This window comes from Brachyistius frenatus, unplaced genomic scaffold (genome assembly GCF_029030835.1).
Source record: "Brachyistius frenatus isolate BFR_SWC_R1_liver_20210118 unplaced genomic scaffold, ASM2903083v1 Contig_30, whole genome shotgun sequence".
Taxonomy (NCBI): domain Eukaryota; kingdom Metazoa; phylum Chordata; class Actinopteri; family Embiotocidae; genus Brachyistius; species Brachyistius frenatus.
The window spans coordinates 2,925,607-2,941,621 of NW_027210629.1; the positions used below are offsets into that span (position 1 = coordinate 2,925,607).

The 16,015-nt window shown below is 40.3% G+C and overlaps 1 protein-coding gene across 1 annotated transcript in view; it reads left to right on the top strand.

Annotated features, from left to right (window-relative positions):
• Positions 1 to 16,015, top strand: part of aopep (aminopeptidase O (putative)) — a 75,659-nt gene that overhangs the window by 11,273 nt on the left and 48,371 nt on the right. Inside the window, exons 7-8 of the mRNA XM_069699525.1 lie at positions 10,406 to 10,619; positions 11,210 to 11,316. Of these exons, the coding sequence (XP_069555626.1) occupies positions 10,406 to 10,619; positions 11,210 to 11,316 (321 nt within the window). The remainder of the gene's footprint in view (positions 1 to 10,405; positions 10,620 to 11,209; positions 11,317 to 16,015) is intronic.

The following is a 16,015-nucleotide window of genomic DNA, read 5'->3' on the forward strand; positions in this document are numbered from 1 at the left end:
ATTCAGTACATTTCTCATCCTGCTGTGTGTTTTATGTATTTTACTCAACTCTAACCACATAGGGAGTGTCCGCCTGAAGAAAACGGTTGAAGTTGTTAAACTGCTAGTTCCACTTGCAGGACAGCCAAACTAGGCAGCCATATAAATGTCACAGGCACAGCTAAAAATTATGACTGCTGTATACCTCTTGACCTCTCTAAGTGGCAGTGGAGGATTTTCAGCCTGACTTCAGTCGATTGCATTGTTTGTTTATGGACTAGCAGGAAGTTACATTGTCCATTGGTCACTGTTGGGAGGAAGTAGGGAGCTGGAGTGCCAGGGGGAGTTAGTACCCTAGATAGATAGATAGATAGATAGATAGATAGATAGATAGATAGATAGATAGATAGATAGATAGATAGATAGATAGATAGATAGATAGATAGATAGATAGATAGATAGATAGATAGATAGATAGATAGATAGATAGATAGATAGATAGATAGATAGATAGAGAGAGAGAGAGAGAGAGAGAGAGAGATAGAGAGATAGAGAGATAGATAGATAGAGAGAGAGAGAGAGAGACAGAGAGACAGACAGACAGACAGTTAGTTAGTTAGTTAGTTAGTTCATTAATCCCACAAGGGGAAATTCTTTCGCTACAGCAGCATTTATAGATACAGGAAAGCAATAAAATAACAGTAAAAAATTATTAAATATAAAAATGCACAGTATATATAATAAAATAGAATAAAATAAAATAGAATAATTAAATTAAATTAAATTAAAACTAACTAAACAATAGTACAAAGTTTTTTTTATTTTTTATATTTAAACAAACAAGAAAAACGTGAAAGAAAAAAGTGTGCCACTTAGGCTGTTTTTCATCTTTTATAGGGCCAGACCAGTGGTTTTGCATGTTTTGACCCAGTAAACATTACAGATTCTTCACATTACCGCTGACCTTTTTGTAATTAATAAATTGACCTCCTGCCTTCCACAGAAACATTGGGTTGACTGTAATAGATGGTATTTATTTTAGACTTGTTTCCGAATGGCAACCTTTTTAGAGAACATCCAATTCACATAGTAGCTCTGACAACGGACAAAAATAAATTATTAGCTCTAAATTCCTGCGAGTTGATTTCCATGAAATACCAAAATTACTGGAAATTGATGAAAGAATCCAAAAACTTAGTCAGTAATAAAGGGATGAATCATAAAAATGCAATATCTCATAAGATCATCATTATGGAAAGATCATTAACTTTGAGGAAGGAAGTTATTGCTACATCTTGCATAATAGCAAATGAAATAGAAGAGCAGACCGCCAAATCTTAATCTCAACCTGCCCCAGTTTCCAGCATCTCTCTCACTCTCTTGCCTGATTGGTAATGATTCTCCACCACTTTGCACCCCTGACTGAACCGCACATCCGCCTCCTTGTTGAGCTGGGCTGCCCCCTTTTTCTTTGGTCCTCCTTCCTCCATTTCTCTCCCACTCTTCCCACTACTGCTTGTCCTTCCCTTCTTCCTTCTGATGTCTCAGTGGATTTCTTGCCTTTCTGCTCTCCTCTCCAGTTTGCAAAAGTAACCCAAGAAGTGTGTGACACAGGCTTGCTCTTTCAAAAGTCAGTTGGGGGGGCAGGATGTGGGAGGCTGGATTTTTTTTTTTTTTTTTGGCACAGAAGACAGCTATTAATCAAATAGTCAAGGATGAGGTGTTTCTTTCTTCCCACCTTGAGTGGATCTCCAGTGCGTCTATAGCCACACAAAGGTGCCTAGGGAATTGAAAAGGCAGCTCTGCATGCCTGCACCTGGACAGAAGGAGAGGGAGGGTCTTGTGCAAGCTTTTAAAGTGATTGTAAGCAGTTAAGATTTTTTAGGTGAGCTTTATTTCTTTTTCTCCGCAGTTCCCCTTGTTGGTCTGCTCGTTTCCTGCTGAACACACACGTGGGACAGCCTCAAACCCCACAAGCAGTGGCTATGGACATCCATCTCTTCTTAATTCCTTGTCTCTTTTTCTTGGTTACACCCGCCTCTTTGCTCTTAATGAAGATAGCAGGGTACAGTTTAGCAAGTGTTTTGTTATTGCAGGAACATTCCTTTCTAGTTATTTTGGGCGTCTCAGCTTACCTTCTCTATCTGTGGTATAAGTTTACCTGCAGTATCCTCTCACAGCTGAAGGACCCAACTTTTAACTCTTCTGCCGCTTGAGAGAAGAAGGTCCTGCATTTTTGTTGTGAAGTGTTTTTTCACCGGAATAATCCAAAAACAATTTGTTTACAATCGTTATTGCATTTCTGTTGATGGGATGTGCCTGCAGCATGGCTCACCACTCTAACCAGTGTCACATGTGCTGTTTTTTCCCCACACATGTGCTTCCTCTGTCACCAGAGGTTGGTCAGCGATAGCGTGTTGCTTTGAACTTCCCTTATATGAGAACCTGCTGGCAACAGCTGGCATATAGTGCTACATTTAACAGTAACACAGACGCACTGTGCCATAACTCTGGATTAGAGGCTATTGCAAGACAGGCCTGTCACTACACACCCATTCTACTAACTAATGGATGAGTCCACAGGACCCATTCCCTGGAGTGATGGATGGATCCATTGTGTGGCATAGGGGACATTGCTGCTGATCTTGACGTGCATCCTGGGGCATGTGTGTGATAGTGGAACCTCGAGGCTCAGGGTAATTTCATTTGTCTGTGCAAAGCCAGACAGTTTAATGTCCTCTGCGCTGAACCGACCAAAATGAGACATTTGAAACAAAGTGCTGTGAAATGCTCTCTGGTAATGCCTCTGATGTCTGGGTTTGCTTTTAGCCTCAGGGAAAGAGCTGTGCTCCAAGCTAGTCCACCATTTGCTTTTGCAGTTGGCTGTTTTTAATGATCCTTGCGGGCTCTGTGGATGGCAGTGTTGGTCTGTCAGTTTCTCTGGCGACTGGTCAACCTACCAATTTGACCGACACAGAAATATAATTTATATGTTAGACTAAATTCAGAGGATGCATCCTGATAAGTTTGCCGTTCCCATGCCTTTCTCTGTAGAGCCTTAAGTGAGTCAAGTTTTCTATTTAACCTGTGAAAACATTTTAACATCTACTGGAAGGATTGACACATTTTGTGTGGACATTATAGTTCCCAGACAATGAATACCAATGATTCCGTATTTCTCTGGTTCCACTATGAAGTTCATAATTCGGTCTTTGAGTGAAATATCTCAACAATTATTGGGCAGATAGCAATTGAATTTGGTAATGTTTTATAATTTCTTAAAATTGCAAAATACTGACATAGCCATGAGCCTCAACTGTATTTTGTGATCATGCTAAATAAGGTGATACTGAACATGATGAATAATATACCTACTCAGTATGTTAAATTGCTGATGCAGGTTTGAGCACAGCCTCACAGAGCTGCTAGCATGGCTGCACTCTAAAGTCTTCTTTTTAATCAAAATGGATCTTGATTTAAACTAAGTGAAGTTTAAAATACCGTTTTTAAAAATTGTTTTACTCCATTATCTATTTGATATTTAGTCTTTCCATTGAATTTGTTGACAAATAACAGAATTTCACCAGCCTTATGTTCTAAGCATTTCCATTTACTGTCACATTATATGTGCTGCTCTCCTCTTTATGTGTTAACACCTGTTGAGATAGTTCTTGTACCTTGTTCCAATACGTTTTCTGCCATGATTATATATTGTTGTATCGTGTTAGTGGGTTGTTGCGAAGCATTCATATCAAACACCTATGATGTATAGCCATTAGCTACAGTTGTTTTTTTTCTGACATGCGGGCGGCCGGTCAGGTGGCAGCCTGAACCCTCTGTCTGGAAGACAGCTCTGCCCACTTGGCTAATTTCACTTCGATCTCACCTTCATCCATCTTTCCATTCTGTCAAACACTTCATATATATAGCCTCATAGCACTGAGCCGTCTTACTTTCCATCCCCTCACTGTCTCATTCTCTCACATTACGTAAGAGAGGAAAAAAAATGTGTCTATTTATTACCCTACAGGCATGAAAATGTCTTAAATTGTAATACTATGAAAGCGATTGGTCCTGTCTTTTTCATTGAGGCAGTAGTGGAAGCCAAAAGAGGGCTCTGAGTGCTGTGGGATGAGTGATCGAGGTTGTATGCAAATAGCTACAGTGATACAGGAATGTGGGTTATGTCAAATAAATGTCATGTCAACATCTCCCTTAGGCTGATTGACAGGGGCTTGTTGTAGCCCGATCTGCTCAAACTGCACTGCATTAGCGCTCATAAAAACACTGTGTACGTCCTTTTTAAATCAATCCTATTAAATACTAATGTATCAAAGCAGTATAGAACTGTAAATCTTTGATCTAGAACTTGATGATATTTTGCACCTTTGGGAAGGCACCTGTGAATTTAGATTTCTTCTCTCCTGCTTCCTCCCGTTGCTTTTTCAAGTGTTGTCTTGAAGGTGTCAGCCTTTCCCTGCTGAGTCATTCATTGAAAGTTCTTGCTGTTTGCTCTCCAATATTTTGGCAGCTTGACAACATTCAACCACTCTAAAAGAGTTTGGCATTACAGACGAGTGTCCATACTGTTTTAAATATGCGCTCACACACTCAAGTACATTCTTCTGGCATGACATCAGTTTTTGGACTCTGTACTAAACAAGGAACAAACTGCACTGTGGATTGTTTCACTGTTAGATGTCTGATGGTGATGATCAGACATTTGCTGTCACTTCCCAGCTGATACGCATTGAAAGTAGATTTTGCTAAGAGTATGTGGGTGTGTGTGTGGTTGTGCGTATCTGTGCCTGTGATTTTCTCCTGGATTATGTGGGTGCTCTGTTGTACCTTATGCCCCTTACATGTTATTGAGCCTTTGTGTATATCTCTGTTTGTGTATACAAGCATTTCTGACTTTATCAGGTCTTGACCCACATGACCTGCTTATAGTTCTGTATCTATGTATCCAAGAGTGGGCATTAAAGTTGAAATGGCAGGAAACTAATGCAGTCTAACCTTGAAATGTGCCACTTATTTCTCATGTTCCAGCACAAAGCCTAATTTTCTCCAGACTTGAGGAGGAGAGTCCCCTCCTTGCTCCTGATGACCTCTGATATCTTTTCAGCAATTTATTTTCAGGCTCTGATGAGATAAAGTACATGTGGGTGGGGTGGCTCTCTGGGGGCCCCAGCCTGGCCCCCTGTTCATGTGATCAGGCCCTACATGGAGTGGCATTTGGCCTGGCCCTGTGGGGCCCCGTCTGGGAGTAGAGAGCTGATCTGCAGCCAGCCTGGAATGCCAGACATTTGAAGTCAGACTTGTTAAAAAAGAATGAAGGGTGGTAGGAGTTTGGTCAAACAGGCCCCTGTGTCTAAAATAGCCCACAGACTCTGTCCAAGGGGGAGGGAAAGGAGACAAAGCTTCTTCCCGTAAGATGACATTGCGAAAAGGCCAGCCCTCCAACCTTTGCTTGACTAGAAAAGAATAGACAAATTGTACTTTGTGTTTTTTGTCCATCTGTCAGTGCGTCTTAAAAAGTGTTTGTTTCTGTATAGGTATGCAAATTATGTGCACAATCTGTGAAATTTCACCAACGATCCTGTAATAGTGTCTATGTCACACTGGTTCAGTGGTTCAACAGTTTTCCCTGCAGGGAGTTGACACTGCACTCCAGGAGAGAGCAAAACTTGTCAAACAAGTGAGAGACCACAGGATGCTCTCTCTCTCTCTCTCTCTCTCTCTCTCTCTCTCTCTCTCTCTCTCTCTCTCTCTCTCTCTCTTCTGTTATGGCTTTCTCTCACACCATAAATATCTATCACATAATCTTTACATTTACTCTCTAAATCTCTTTTCTCTCTCTCTTCTGATGTTTTTTACATTTTTCTATCCACGTCCTTCGATGTTACCGTCCTCACTCTTATCCTCTCATTTACACTTACAGTATACACACTCAGCTCTCATCATCTTCTTCCTCCTATCTATCCTCCTAGCTGTCTCCTGGGGCTGTTTTACTGGTGTCCCAGCTATGTGCTGAGCTGGGCTGTGGATGTCAATTACAAGGCTATGATATGGCCCCTGCTGCATTATGCATGGAAGTGTCCCGCTGGGGAAAAAAATGGCCTACAGCCAGGAACGAGGGATGGAGAGATGGAGGGATGAATAATGGATGGAGAGATGGAGGAGCGAAACACTATTGCAATCTGTGTCTCACTAAATTGAAGACTTGCCCTGTCTCACACCTCTGAAGCTCAGGGCCGAGCCAACCGGAGTGACTCAGAGTTGTGAGGTTGTCGCGTGAGAAAGCACAGGAGGACTTTAATCAGTATTTCATTTTGTGCGTTAAGACCCAATGGGGTGCTGTCATCTGAAAGGTCACCTAAGGTCTCTGTCTGTTATTCTATGTGCAGACAGCCACCCATCATGATCAATTTTGTTTATCTCCTTCTGCACGTTAATTCCTAGCACTCTTTGACATCCTTTACATGTAGAATTTGTAGTTTTGAGTGGTTTTCGAGCCTATTTGCGCATACTTTTCTCTGAGCCTTAAGACACAGCGAATGAAGGCAATCAAGAACAAGATATACTGTATGATTAACAGTCAGGACTAAAATTTGTGTTTGGCATCCAATTAACTGTCAGAAAGTGTCATTTTATTTCTTTAATGCATTGTTCAGAGGAACATATCTAAGTAGTGAAGAGTAGAAAGCAGACTTACTATTTATTGCACCCTAAGGGCAATTTGTTGTACAGCCAGCAGTCAATTACAAAACCAATAGAGATCACAGAAGCAAAATAAATCAGGATATGTTCATTTGGTACATTCATTCATTTACATGCTTTAAAGGTGTCGGTGGCCAATTCAAACATCCAATCATTAAACATGAAGTAATGTTAGAAAATATTAGAAAATCATTACTAACCTTAATGAGAAGATCGAGGCCAAATTTGTCTTTTTCTTTGTCACCTCCATGAGTGTCTTTGATCCATTATCTAACTGGAAATCCCCCTGTAATCTATGAAAAGAATCCAAATGACACCATAATAGTTCGGAATATTGTTTTAATTGTATGACCATGGACTCTAAAAGAGTTAAAAAGAAAAGTCTTGTCACAATCGAGTTTGGTTAGAAGCAAAATAAATCAGGATATGTTCATTTGGTACATGTTTTGATTGTAGGAAGTCAACAAGTGTGTGATATAAAGACAGTGGAGGATACAAATTATTATGCAAAGTAAGAAGTATTTGCACATTTTGTGAGAGTTGCAGTATTACCACTTATTGCTTTGTGATTGATTGTAATTGTTGATGTAATCAGCAGCTTCAGTAAGTAATTTGTTTGTGAGCCGTATTTGCTGATTTGTAAAATGGAGATTAAATGAGAAGCACCTTGAACATGTGGAATTAAGACTGTATTTCATAACAAATTATTGTCTTATACTTTGTTTGAAAACAGCACTGAAGTTATAGATTGATATCAAAGTTCCACAGTGGCCCTTGTCTCAGATCAAAAGTAAAGATGAAAGGTGTATACAGGTTCATGATATGCATGGATGTGTGTGAAAGTCTTCTCCTGGGTGTATCCCTGGCAGGTCCCTGATGTCACCTGATGTCAGTCAGCGTATCAGTGAACGTGAAAGATGCCGTTGTTCCTCATCACCACCACGGTGGGATGACACTATTTGTCACTGTAGTGATGGATTCCGTCTCCCTCAGAGGAACATGTGCAAGCGCCGTCTCTGAAAGGCTGTCTTTGTGTTTCACACTCACTCGCTCACACACACAGACACACGCAATGCTGGAGCTGACAACAAAGGCGTGCTTATCCAATTGTGGGGGAATAAGATTAGGCTACAAAGAAACTCATAAGGCTAATGTTAGCATGTCCTGCGAGAGCCTTTGTTTGTGTAATCAGGAAAAACATGGGATTATATTTGAAATGCTGTCTCGGAAATGGTGGACATAAGACACTATTGTACGATGTTGACATGCTCCTAAATAACTGAAGGGGCCGACTTGCCTTGTATCTGATGCTGCAATCCTCAGGGAAATAAAGAGTAGTTGTGTTGTTCAGATCTTTTCCTCCACAATAGATTGTCTGGCAGACCCGGCCTGACCTTCGTCTTTACTCACTGTTTACCTTTATAATTGATTTAGTATGTCACCATAATTAGGTTATAGTAAGGGGAAAGAAAACCTCCTCTGTCATCTGGTATGTTAAGATGCTAATCTTTCCTTGATGAGAGCAGCTCATTTTACAGTTGCTGTAATTCATCCATAGCAGCAGCAGTATGTGTGCTTATTGTAGCTGCAGGAGTAAACTGTCAATCCAACAGGTGAAGTAATTGTCGCTGCTTTGTCTCAGGAGTTTTAAGTAGAAAGGGAAACACTGCATTGTGTGGCCTACTACTTCCATAGTTCCCTACATTACATTGACAGTGCTTAAGATGAAGACATTTCATCTGTAACATAAATGCATCTCCACCATATCTGTCATCACAGTTGGGTGGTATGACCCTGAGAGAAATACTTTTCAACAGAGACCTGCAGTTTGCCATAAATTCTCTCACCAAGGTCAGGTCAATGGTGCCTGGGACACTTAAGATCTTGAGAGTATGAAAGGAACTCTAGACAGTCCGTTGTTGTTATATAGGCCAGGAGAGAGAGAGAGGCCATTCATTCGCACCTCTGTGACCCCTCTCCCATTCTTCTGTTGAATAATAGCCTGCCTGCAGTCGGCCCTAAGCCCCTCAGGGCACCCAGAGCCTCTTACATAAGAAAGAAGTAAAGAATGCTCCAGAAATGTCTTCAGCCATGACCTTGGCTTTGACAGAGCACTGTGATTGGTCCTGTTCTAGCAGCGCTGCCTCATGGATATAAAATCACATGCTTTATGTATTCCTGCATCTGTATGCGACTGAGAGTCTACTGTATGAAGATGTCATGTTGTTGAATAAAAAAAATGACTTGAAATGGAAATTCTGCCTGCTCATTTGGCAATGTTTGTCTTTCAGTGAGTTGGTTTCCCACTTTGGTTACAACTACCATGAAATCTGATATTGCAGTCAATGTATCCAAGATGATGTAAACTATCTAATTTTAATGATTCCCTGACGTCTCGTAACCTAGCTGAGTGACAATTGATAAATTATGTACATACATTCATGTTCCCCTCAAAATACATTGCACTTATCTTGGCGGCCCCTTAACTTCTCATCTGATGCCCCTGTTAGGTCACAATTTTAATCTTCACAGACACTTAGCACTTTGTGTTTTGTGCTAATCAACAAATGTTAGCAAGGTAACCTCTTCAAAGATGCTGCATTGAATATGGCAAAAGCCTCCAAACATACATAGAACTGACGGGTATGTGAATGCGGAGTGGCACTGTGCCTGTTTCAGCACTGCAATATTTCCTACAGGAAACCATTTTGCAGTGAAAAACAGTTTCCAAACCCTCAACAAACCTGAGATTTATTTCCTTAATTGTCAGGAAAGGGAAAGTTGAAGAAAAGACCTACAGTCTCCATTTAAACTTTTTAAAATCAGGTATCAAAAATGGACAGAAATGGAAACCATTATCTACATACTGTAGTGTTTACTGACTCACATTTGCTAACCATTTCCTATTCAGTTTTGATAAACTGTTCTCATTAGCTAAATAGCTTAATGAGGCTTTTGAGCCATTTTATCTCTGTAGAACCTGAAATAGCCTCCTATCTTTATTTGTGTATTTTATTATCTGAATATTTACATGTATGCAGTTCTATCGATGGTGCATGGAGGCCAACGCTAGTTGCAATATTTACTTAGCATGTTTAATATTCTAAAGTAACCCTGCCTTGATAAATCTATAGCAGTTGGGCAAAACCTTTTACAATAGCTTGTTTGAATGTGATTTATTTTGTCCTGTGTTGGTTGACTGAAGTTCAGTTCAGTGAATATGATGTTCTCGCTACAGGGCAGTTGTTTTTTGCCAGATGAGTAAGCTGCCCTTCCTTAAACATAATGTAGAAGACGGAGAAAAGGGCGAGCAGTTTGTGACGCTGATGCTCATTAGAACACAAGTGTGGGTTTGTCTTACATGATGTGCTCTGGCAAAATTTTCTCTAATCATAGGTGTGGAGCATTACCTCAGAAACTCTTTGATCTTTTTGGAGGGAAGTACAGTGTGTACTGTATTTTTTTTTTTCTTCTGAACAAATTATTTTAACTCTTGTTGTCCCCTCTGTATTTTTCTGTCTCTCTCGTACTTCCTGAACTTTCTGGATTGTAACCTTTTCATTTTCCCATCTGCTAATTCTTATCTCCTCTTTAAGCCCTACTCCCTCCCTTATTCCTCACTCCGATACTCCCTTTTATAATTTATTCCTGGCTTTATCCCTCTTGTTCATCCTTTATCTCATGTCATGTCATTTGTCTTCCCCAGCCCCCATATAATCTTCCTGTCTCAGAGTGTGTTATACGCCGGGAGTCCTGGTTCTGGAGAGAGCAGCCTGTCTCTGTGTGGCTCCAGGATTTGCCATGAGATTGCCCACTCCTGGTTCGGCCTGGTTATCGGAGCCAGAGACTGGACTGAGGAATGGATCAGCGAAGGCTTTGCCACCTGCCTGGAGGACATTATCTGGGCCCGTGCACAACAAGTACAATACAGTTGCCGTCTTTTGATTGTAGTTTTCTTTTAAACTATTTTATAAAAGTAACTTAATAGTGGCCTTTTTTAGGCTGTCATCTCAGGTAGACAAAAACTTTAGGATGTTTAATAGAAGCTGTCAGAGACACCATATGACATGTAACGTATGGACAAATTGATACCACAGAGAAAGCAACTTTATCTCATCAGAAACAGAAACCAGTCAATGAAAAACAACCCCAGGAATCATTAAGTTAATGTGATGTTTATGTATGTCATTTATTTCTTGTCATTATCTACAAATACTACTATATAATATGATAGAGCGCCTTCATGTTTGCATGTACACACAGATCCTACACTAATCCAGTGTTTTTTCTCTTGTCTGTGATGTTTTTATTCACCTTTATGAAGCCATGATGTGGAGAAATTCATTTAACCACACTCATTGAAGATATAGTGAATAAGACAGCGGTGCCTCTATAACTGTGTCTTTATGTTTTTGTAGATGAAATTCACAATATTGATTTCTTTTCCTGTATTATTTTGGTTTCACTTGATGATGTTATCTTTTACGCCCTCTTTTCTGTCTCCCTTCAGCTCTCTTTACAAGAGAGAACAGAGCAGTTTGACATTAAGGCATCGCTGAGGTTAAGACGACTTTCTGATGAGTTACAGAACTCAAAAGAGGAACTCCAGATCCTCAGGTGTGTGTCTGTCATTGGTCCGTTCAGTTATCTTACCATTGTTGTCATGTACAAACAGCTCTTGGAGGATAGTGAAACAGCACTGCATGTTTATAACAGCATTTTATACAATTACATTCAGTTAACCCCAAACAGTTGACTAAAGTGCTGCAGGGTCATATGTACAGAGGAGGCAACATCGGCAGTCAGTGCAACTGTTTGATCATGTTACTCTGGTATCAGTGCTCAACACACTATTTTAAACATAATAGTTTTTTTTCCTTCTTACATGACATTACATGTCCTAGTTGCTTCAACTTAAACAGGTATTGGAGCTCTGTTACTGAAAGTAAATGTGCCAGTGCTGCAGTGACGGTTATAGAATTAATGTGAATGTGCAGACTCTTGATGTCCACTTATTTCTTCAAGGCAGCCATTCATAATTGTTAATAATTCAGAATAATTGATGGACCTTTGCATTGTTGGCAATCAAGCCTTTATAACACATTACTGTACAAAGCATTGATCTATCAAGTAAAGCCATTGATAGCCATTAATAACTTTCTGAAAAAGCTTACTTTGAATGAGAAGACATTTTTTATGTCTTTAAAGTAACCTGAATTTACAGTACAACAAATTTAGCCATAGACATGGTAGCATAGTGAAAACATTTTTTAGGGGTGAGAGAAAAATGTTTGAATGTGTTGTATTTGCATTTAACAAATTCCCTGTAGCAGATGCAGTGTATGTTTTTTTTAGATTAGACTGCGCCCAGGTTTTTTCCTTAGTGTCTGCACATGCAGACACGCACACGTGGGTGCAAGGTACATGCATTCCAGGCGTACAGGTGTGGCAGGTGTGGCAGCAAAGCATATCCAAGGTGTATTGCACTATGATGTCTTAGAAAAGCTCAGCACACGAGGACAGCAGGCACGCACAAACACACAAAACAATTTATCTGATCCTGACAATGTGGGACCCACACCCTGTTTGTTTTATCCAGGGTAGAAGCACCGTGTCATCAGGGGATTACAGGTAAAAACCCCAGCCAGGAGTTGAAAATGCTCTACTTAACTTTGTGCACATTGTAAGTCTCCTTTGAATAAAACAAGTGTTGTCGCTGGAGATGACACTTGTAACATAATGCGGTATTGACATTCACACTTGTAAGAGGCTGCACAGAGCATAACAGCAAATTAGTGTATTATTGATTTCACGACACCTCTGCTTCTAGCTATGTCACTTCACCGATAATGTGTCATCACATAACTGACGCACTTATGAATTAACACTATGTAGGATTCAAATCAATTCAGTCCCTCGTAAATAGTACAAGCTGTTAGTTACGTCCTGCATCATTAATACCAGTGTTGTTACTCATGTGGTGCTTTTTAAAACTGTTTTCATGAGTTTAAAAAGTTTCAGTGCTTCAATGGAGAATGTGTTTGGGAATAGGTTAATGTTGCCATTAAAATGCTGATATATGTCTTAAAATACAAAGCTCTGTGTGAGTGAAAGGGTTAAATACACACTTGAGAGCGGTGTCTTTATATCAGACCATCGGTGTTCCCCTATAAGGCAGACACACGGATGATTAAGAGTGGTTACAGCAACAGTACAAAACTCACATATGAGTGCAAACAACACACAGACATGCATTCCTGTATGCATGGATGTGAATGTTGTAACTGATCGCGTTACCTGGAAACACATTGTATTGTATTCTTGTAATTGCTGAGGTGCCAAACAGAAAATCCATCTCTTAATCCTCACATATTTTAAAGTAAAATAAAGCAAGTTGAGGCATAAAGGAAGCCTGCTCCCATATTATCTTAATGACTGAACACGTTCAGTCTGTGTGTCGGGCACAGTCCAGCTTTTATCCCTCTGTTTGTGTCTGTCAACATGTGCATTTTTGCAGAGCTAATTATTGTTTATCGAGCGCATCATGATTATAGTGTATGGTCAAACAGTGTTATCATTTTACACAATTTTGGGTGACATTTTATCTTATGGGTCTATAATTTTTGAATGATTTCCTAACAATTTCCAATACGTTCCCTGGAAGGAACGATGCCATGTGGTGCTAATTATAAGGAAAGTAGAATCACTGTTCCAATGAATTGCTTTGTAACCTCGAGACTCTTTTTAATACTCAGCAGGTCAGCTGAACATGTGAAAATGTGACGTGTGCCCAAAGGCAAGCATTCAATTCAACATATGTGTTCATGTAAAAGTAATATTTCCCTTTATAAATGAGTAATAACTGAAAATGTACTGCAGTTGAAATGGAGCAGCTGTTTACTGGGAAATTCCAGCTTTCCTTATGATTGCTACGTAATTAGAGTTAGTTCTTTCCATGAAACTTCCCATGAGAATTATTTAGAAATGAGTAGGAAATTACCATCCGATATAGAAATTTTGTCCAAATTAAGGTGTTAGGAGCAAAATCAAAAAGTTAATGCAAGTTAAGTTTTGTCCAATGCACTGCATACCAGTCAGGATTAACGCCATTTGAACATGGAGGATCAATCTTGATCTTTGGAGCAGTATGTGTGACAAAAACAACTCAGGAGTCATGAACAAGACGCGGGTGTCGTCGTCATAATTGTATATGAATGGACACTGTAATTGTTATCTCAGTTCTGTGATGGTGTTTGGTGTTGACCTCTTCCCAGTCTATGCTTTGACCAGCTTTTGTCTGGTGTTCATTAGTCAGCTCATGTTCTTTACCTCCAGTATTTACTCAGTTTCTCTTTGGTTATTTGTGTTATATGTATTTTGTCTTTTTGCTATTTTATGTGTTGATATCTGGAAAACCTACTTGTTAGCATTACTGTTGATTTAAATTATAAATCTAAATAAATATTGAATATGAGGAGCAAGAGAGTTTACTCAAAGGCTGGGAACAGGCTATACTACTTTTTGATGTGGGCTAGACTGCCTGTATCCAAGTCCTCATGTGGCTTCATTAGAATTACAACAGTGCTGAAACATGATATGAATAAACACAAAGGGGTTGTCACAATGAAAGGAAAAAGGGTATAGAAAGATACACACAGCATCCTTACCATTTTACACGTACACACACACACACACACACACACACACACACACACACACACACACACACACACACACACACACACACACACACACACACACACACACACACACACACACACACACACACACACACACACACACACACACACACAAAGTCAGGTTGTTCTTTCCAAGTTCAGTAGGTCACAATTGACACCCCATGATCCAGCAGGGGCCCCAGTGGCCAGTGTTTATCAGTCCATTTCAGATGAGTTATATTTAGGGCAGCCTGGGCCAGACGCCATTCTCCCTGCTGATTTACTGGGCTGCTGGGAGCACTGCTCTACCTTATCCGGTTTCCACAGTCAACCCAGTGTAATTTGTCAGGATATGGCTCGCGGAGCTATAAACCTCTTTGTGTGTGTGTGTGTGTGTGTGTGTGTGTGTGTGTGTGTGTGTGTGTGTGTGTGTGTGTGTGTGTGTGTGTGTGTGTGTGTGTGTGTGTGTGTGTGTGTGTGTGTGTGTGTGTGTGTGTGTGTGTGTGTGTGTTTGTGTTTGTCTGACATTAAGTTCTGTCAGTAATAGCTCCTGATTTCCTTTTGCTCTTTCTCTCCCTCTCAATTTCTGACACACCCAGGTGTATGCATGGCTACACACACACACACACACACACACACACACACACACACACACACACACACACACACACACACACACACACACACACACACACACACACACACACACACACACACACACACACACACACAGAGACAAACACCCTCCCTCTCACACACAGCCCACAAGTCAGATAAGAGCGCCGTTTATACTGAAATACATTGAGCTATTGTGAGATGGTCAAGGCAGGGAGCAGCGATTCCTCTTAAAGCTTTAGTTAATCATCTGTGACAACAAAAAGAGGCAGCCAGGGATGTACACATCCATAGGTCCCTGGTCTGGACAGTGAGAAGGGTGGAGTCCCATTGTCTAACATGGCAGTGATGGGTCAACATTCTGATACACAAAATGGACACATTTTCTCTTGAAATACATGTTCTGTCATTGTTTTTTTCTCTTGCCCCAGTCCCTCTTTTTCTCTGTCTGACACCACACATAATTTCCAGGGACACAGCATGCCCCGCTGTCCTAAAATAGTCTATTTCATCTTATCACCAGTAACAGACATGTGCACTATGGGCAGGAGACTGGACAGAGAGCAAGTAAAGAAAAAATATGCAATGAATGAGCCATTCTCATGACATTTAAGATTAACCCTGTATTGTATGATGTAAATTTTCACCTGCAGTCTTGTCATGTTTTACAGATTTGTGTTAATCCATGTGTCCACTGGCAGGCTGAGAACATTGTCTGCTTTTATCACACATACTCTGACAATCATTAGTAAAATGATCCGAAATAGATTTTCCCAAATCAGGTCATTGCTATTGTGATTTTTCTCACACCTAACGTTTATGTGACATTGGTACATGCTCACTGGTAAGAACACACCCTCATATGCATGATGAAAGTCCTTGTAAGAGTGTCCAGTTGGATTTAGAAATTCCAGGAAGCTGATGACTTCCTCTCTCAGTCCACTGAGCAAACCAAACATTCCTGTCTATCTCCTGTCCTCGATTTCTCCCACACCTCCTCTTCCTGTCCTCGGCACTAATCT